This window comes from Natator depressus, chromosome 10, assembly GCF_965152275.1.
Source record: "Natator depressus isolate rNatDep1 chromosome 10, rNatDep2.hap1, whole genome shotgun sequence".
NCBI classification, from domain to species: domain Eukaryota; kingdom Metazoa; phylum Chordata; order Testudines; family Cheloniidae; genus Natator; species Natator depressus.
Window position 1 is genome coordinate 47,265,836 of NC_134243.1, and position 6,665 is coordinate 47,272,500.

General features: G+C 52.1%; 2 protein-coding genes across 2 annotated transcripts in view; one reads left to right on the forward strand and one right to left on the reverse strand.

Annotated features, from left to right (window-relative positions):
* Positions 1-6,665, forward strand: part of CIMAP1C (ciliary microtubule associated protein 1C) — a 123,365-nt gene that overhangs the window by 25,782 nt on the left and 90,918 nt on the right. The window lies entirely within an intron of this gene.
* Positions 1-6,665, reverse strand: part of CSPG4 (chondroitin sulfate proteoglycan 4) — an 82,110-nt gene that overhangs the window by 17,752 nt on the left and 57,693 nt on the right. Inside the window, exon 5 of the mRNA XM_074966035.1 lies at positions 5,987-6,160. Coding sequence (XP_074822136.1) covers positions 5,987-6,160 — 174 coding nt within the window. The remainder of the gene's footprint in view (positions 1-5,986; positions 6,161-6,665) is intronic.

Consider the following 6,665-nt stretch of genomic DNA (forward strand, 5'->3'; position numbering starts at 1 on the left):
CACTGTATGCATCAGATGAAGTGAGCTGTAGCTCACGAAAGCTTATGCCCAAATAAACTGGTTAGTCTCTAAGGTGCCACAAGTACTCCTTTTCTTTTTGCGGATACAGACTAACACGGCTGCTACTCTGAAACTCATCCATGAGAAGACCTCTTATCCTAAGACCTTGTCCTATGACTGCCTGCAGGCATTTCACTCTTGTGACTGTTACTTTTAATTTCTATTTAACTAGCCTTCTCTTCTTTGTTTATTTCCCCTTTTGGAAGTTAAATGCTACTGGGGTGGGTTTCTTTTGTATTTTTCCCCCTTCAAGGATGTTAAATTTAATTACATTATTGTTGCTATTACTGAACAGTTCGGCTATATTCACTTCTTGGACCAGATCCTGTGCACCACTTAGGACTAAATCAAGAATTGCCTCTCCCCTGGTGGATTGCAGGACTGGCAACTCCAAGAAGCAGTCATTAATGGTATCTAGACATTTTATCTCTGCATCCCATCCAGAGGTGACATGTACCCAGTTTAAATCCCCCATTATAATTTGGTTTTCTGTTTTTGTAGCCTCTCTAATCTCCCTCAGCATTTCACAGTAACGGTCACCATCCTGGTCAGATGATAGGTCATATAGTCCTACTCTTATTATTCATGCATGGAATTTCTAGGCATTGAAATTCTATGGTACTGTTTGATTCCTTTAAAATTTTTACTATCTTTGACTCTATGCTTTCTTTCACCTACAGTGGCACTCCCCATTCTGTGATGCCTATTATATCAATATCCTCATTTAATACCAGACACTGAAGTTTAACTATCTTCTTATTTAGACTTCTAGCATTTGTACACAAACACTTATAAAATTTGTCCATATTTAGGTATCTGCCTTCATGTGATGTAACTGAATGGGACTGTGATTGTTCGATTGTTTCTCTTCAGTTCCTACCTTCACTTCATCAACTTCGACCCTCTCACTTTACTAGAATATAGAGTATCTCCTTTAATAAGTCCTCCCCTAAGGGATGTCTGTGTGCTCCTCCACACTTGTTGGCTTTCCCTCAGCCCTTGATTAAAAATTTTTACAGGCCAGCAGTCTTGTTCCGTTTTGGTTTAGGTGGAGCCCATCCTTCCGGTATAGGGTCCTCCTTTCCCAAAAGATTCCCCAGTTCCTAATAAACCTAAATCCCAACACCATTGTCTCATCCACGCATTGAGACCTCACAGTTCTGCCTGTCTAACTGGTCTGGTGCCTAAATGCAATGACTCCATGGGCTGCTCTGAGAATACCAGGCCACCTCCTCGCACACCTTCTATGCTGGAGCTCCTGCTGGGCTTAGAGTTGACTATGCCAACGTTTCGCCCCTTATGCTGGAGAATTCCCTGGAGGGCTCACTGAGGTAGATCTGCAGCCCCGTTATGCCTTAACGCACCCAGAACATGGCCCCCTGTTACAAACTCAGCAGGGTTTAAATCAGGCTGTTCTCCCTGGAATTTAAACACATAAAAATCTTGCAGTCCTTCCTATTAATGTTAAGTTTTGCACAACCTAAATCCTCGACCTAAATTGACCTGGCTAGGGTCCCTTTAAATAGTGAAGTCATTCATTTTAACAGCACGGAAATAGGCATGCAGCCATCCTTTCTGATGTTTGATTGTTTTAAAAAATGTCTACAGCTCTAAGACACCAGAGGAGATTTATTTGTTGAAGCCCCTCTGGAAACAATCCCTCCTTGAGCTGACACAAGCGGGGCTAGTCAGTGCGTCGGCATGAACCCAGTGTCCTTAGGGGAAGGGCAGTTAGCCTAATGGAAGTGCTGAAGGGCCCTTGCTTCTGTAACAAAGCTGGGTTTATTTCTGGGCTATGGTTTTAGCAGCATGCCCTGGAGGGATGCATATGTACATGTGAAGGCAGCTTGGTATTGCGGGAATGCACTGTAATGGACTGGGTAATAATAATAAGCCAACAGCTGAGGCTCCCGCGCACCCCTGCATCCCACTCTTGCAAAGCAGCATACACAATGACCCTGCTGTCCCGCCAACGATGCCCTGCTAGCTCTCTGCTCGGGTTTCTCCCAATGCAGCAGATGCAGGGGCACTTGTGAATGGGTGTTTGCCCTCCCCTGCTCTGAGCGCGTCCTTTGAGGACAAGGCAAGGCAGCAGCGTCTCAGCGGAGCGAGAACAGGCGGGTGTGGTGGCTGGTCCTTTCTCATGACTGGAGTGCAGGGCTCTCCCCGCGTTCCCGTTAGAGAGCGCGGCTTCCATGCCATGTCAAAGGGGCGGGTTGAATGGGATCCAGAGCATAACCCAGGCCATGGCAATGATAATACTCCTGGACTGTAGCACCTGACCAGGGGAGGGAAGGCGCTGCTGTGAGCTTGGCAGAAAAGGGATTAAAATGCTCTGTGACTTGAGGAAGCACCCCCAGGTGCCTGTGTCTGGAGCGCAGGGGCTTGCTGGGTAGCAGGCCCAGGCCAGCTCTGGGGAATGAGTGACGTTCTCCCCAAGACACTATTAGAGGGATGTCTGTGGGGAGCTGGGTGCTGAGTCTGGGACTAGCTGGGGCAAAGGCTGGAGCTGAGCATGGTGCTTGGCTTCAACCTTCCCGGACGTGTCTCTTTACCTCAGACTCTGGCTGTGAGGTTTGAGTTTGGCCTTAAAAGATGCAGGGCTGTCTTTACATTCACCATTTTTCTTTACCATAAAGCTTGCCACAGAAGTGGTTCAAACCCCTCTTTGCGGTTCAGAACGCTTTCCTGCTCCCACCAGCCATTCAGTTCACCAGACCCTAACTGAGCCCCGCGATCCTTTGTGTGGCCTAGTGTGCAGAGGGCTGGATGGGGACTCGGGAGACCTGGCTCCTAGTCCCTGCTCAGCTGCTGGCCTGCTGGGTGACCTCGAGCAAATTACAGCCCTGCTCTGTGCCTCCGTTGCCCCATCTGTACAATGGAGCTGATGCTACTGCCTTCCTTTGTGAAGTGCCCCGAGATCTGCTGATGAAATGTGCTAGACAACAGCTAGGTAGTTATTATTATTATTATTGTACACAAAATACAAAGGCAGATAGAGAGGTGAAGCAATTTGCCCCAAGTCACACAGCAAGTCAGTGGCAAAGTTGGTCCTGGAGCCCATGAGTCCTGGCTCCCACCCCCTTCTCTGGCCATGCATGCACATGTGCTTCTCCCTGAGTTTTGCTTTTTCCTGCAGCTCCCATGACTTCAGCTGGAGTCGGAGGTGCTCAGCACCTCTGCGAATCCAGCCCTAGGTTATAGGAACAGAAACAAATGTTGTTAACTTAACTCTTGCGCTGCTGATGAATAGTGCGAGGGCCGCTTCCTTGCATTAGGGCCAGGGACTGGCTCTTTCTCTCCTTTGTTGGGCCAGGTTTCATGAGAGTGATGCTGGTTGGGAGCCCTCCGAGCTCAGCTACCATTCGCAGGGAGCCCGCAGGAGCCTGACTTGGCTTGACAGTTAACGCAGATGCTTCCCTGGGGACTTGATATCACTGAACTCACCCCACTGTATCCAGGGACACTGCCAGCAGGATAATGTTCCTGTGACCGTGCTGGGCTCTTATTGCAGTACTTTGTGCTCATAATACTGGGTATGAGAGTGCTTAACAGGGCAGGCCAGCATTGTAACCCTGGTTAGAGACAGAGGCACAGACTAGCCGAAGGGCAAAGAGCGAGCTAACGGCAGAGTGGAGAACAGAACCCAGAAACCCCGAACTCCGCCCCCCACTCTAATTGCTGGAAACCCTGCTTCCCAAATGACATCATGCCCCATTTTTCTCCAAGGGAGGGAATTCCCTTGCTGCAGAGTCTCTTGTTTGCCCTTAGTGAGTTGACCTGCTGAGGGCAGAGTTTACTGGGGGCTGGCTCAGGAAGGTATGTGTCAATAGGGCAGATGCCAGCAGTCAGGAGCGGGAAATACCCCAGGTTGGGGGCTGGGGCATTCCAGGCACAAAGGCTGCAGTGGTGCTGAGCCCTGGCCTGGTGCCAGGCCAGTGCCGTACCAGCACAGGAATGAAACTGGGGCGGGCCTCCATTAGATGATCATGATGGGACCCGTCTGACCTTAAGGAGTCTATGTAAAATCACCATGTAAATGAGTCACACAGGCTAACCCCTTTACAGAATCAGAGACTGCAGAGTGGGCAATGCTCCCATCTTGTGTTCACCAGTGGCATTGCAAGGTGGAAGATGGAAAACCAGATGTAAGATTTGACTGAGTTCATTTACCATCCAAGGAGCAGGTTTTTTTCTCTCAGAAAAGCATCCATGTCAAGGACCAGTGGAAAAACTGCACAAGTAGCAGAACTGCCTCAGTTCAACTGCTTTTTGCTTCCCCACCCTTTGCTTTGCCCTGGCACTGCTGGCAGCCCGCTCCTTAGCAGCTGGAGCCGAGACCCACAACTTTCCTTAACCAGCAGGGAGTCTTTTTGTTTTATAGTTTTCCTTCTCTCCTGACACGTGGGCTGGCATCTGACTTGTGAAAGCGAGTGGCAGATAGCCACAAGAACAGGTGCTGGGCAAGCTTCCTGCAACCCAGTTCTGCGGATCATCTTGATCCGGATCTGCAGGCCCCTGTGATTCCAGCCCTGGGATCCCCACACACAGCTCTACCTATGCACCTCAATCCTGACCTGCAGCGCCCCAGCAATTCCAGCCCTGTACCCCACCCAGCTCTGCCGGTACCCTTCAGTCTGGACCTGCAATCTTCCCTGATCCAATGTCCCTTAGGGACTAAAATGTATCATTGTTACACATGATCATACCAGCTGATTTTGTTTTCACCCAGGTCCTTGGGAGCAGGGTCTAATATGCTAACACCTGCTGCTCCACATGTCTTAGCAAACCTCTGAGGCGGTCGGCCAGTGGATCAGTGACATGTACCAGCATCAGCAAACCCAGGCCCAGGGCACGATTGCTGGTCACCCCTAGTCTGTACAAAGGGAAGCACCAGATGCACACCTATCTTAGGCGTGCAGGAGGGATTCCTGCAGCACCATGCTGCCTTTTCCCGTCTCTGCTCAAACCCTCCGGTGCAGAGCATGTCACACTCCTAACGCTGTCCTGGCCTGGTCCCCATCCCCACCCCCTGGTCAGCCAGCAGCGTGCACTCAGCATGCAGGCTCTGGTGGAGTCACAGGGTCTTCAGCAGTGGCTTGCCCCTTTCCCCCGGAGTTAGGCTGACATGCCCCGAGGGGCTTAGGGAGCCAGCAGGAATGCAGGGTGCATTGCCCGCTCCCTGGGTCACACGTAGGCAGCAATCAGCTGTGCGCTGTGCTGCCTGCTGTTCCTGCCCTGCTGCTGCAATGGCTCATCCTCTGTCCCCCGCCCTGTGCAGTAGGGAAAATGGCTGAGATGTCGTTTGCAGAGGAGCAGAGTGAGACCTGGCTCCTACAACCTCAGTGCAGAGTCAGGTTACCCGGAAGTGACTCTCTTCCCTGGGCTGAGTTGGGGGATGGCTGGGGATTGGACTCAGAGTTGGGCAAGCTGGATGGGGGGTTGCACAGGCCTGGTGAGGGGTGTGTGTGTGACAGGGTATTGCATGGATCAGTCGGGATGCATCTCCAGACTGGACGTTCCCCCTTCCTGCATTGGCACCTTGGCAGACATTGGGACACATGACACAGCGACACAGACCTAGGCTGCACGAGGCTGCAGCAGCTGGGAGGGGATTCTCTTTAGCGGGAATGGGAGGCTCTGTATTCTGGTGGTGGGGCAGCAGCAGTGCTGGGACAGAGTAGGGCAGGGGGAGACAATCCCACTGGACAGGAGGAAAGGGCAAGGAAAGGGCAGACACAGTAGTGGAGGGTGAGGAGATGGGGGTAGATTCTTTCTGGTTCCAATGGGCTGCAGAGGGAAGGGAGGTGATGCATGTTACTGCTCTGAGGGGGCAGGAGATGCTGCCCTGGAGGTTGTATGGCTGGCAGCTTGGGTCACAGGAGCAGAGGTCATGGTGCTGTGTGTCCTGGCAGGGGAGGGTTACCTGCAGCCCGGCGTTGATGATGATTGAGGGCTCCTCGTTGTGTGGCACAACAGTGATGGAGATGGCTTTGGGCTGGCTCTGCCGGTTGACCTTGGAGGCGTTGGCCACGATGGTGAAGCTATCGGCCAGGGACTTGCTGCCATCGTGCACGTACTGGATGAGCTGCTCCTCCACCTGTGGGCAATGGAGATCTGAGGAGTCTGGGAGGGGCTCACCCTCTAGCAGGCTCTTCTGAGAAGCCACCGTATGGGTGGGCCTGTCCACTCCCTCGTGCAGGGATGCCGAGGCTGATGGAACTACAGCAGGGGTAGCACAAAGCCTGTACTCATCAGACCAGGCTCCAGTGGAGCTCTACAGGGAGCAAGTCATCTGAGCTGCCATAGGGAGCCGTGGGAGGAGGACTACGGTGATAGGCCTCACATAGGCCTCCTGTTCTGAGTTGTCCACCCGGGTTCATCCCATCCCACAGACCTGGCTGTGTGCACACAACCCCCTCCCCCCTTCCTGATACCGGGGGAAGATCTGTGCAGGGACCAAAGGCAGGAGGTGAACCTCTGTGCACCTTGATCTCTGAACATGAAACAAACGTGGATCCCTTCAGCTGTTGTGTCTGTTCAGCTTCCTAACCTCCGGTATCCCTGGCAGTGCCAGGTTTACAATGGCTCCAGTGGCTCCATGG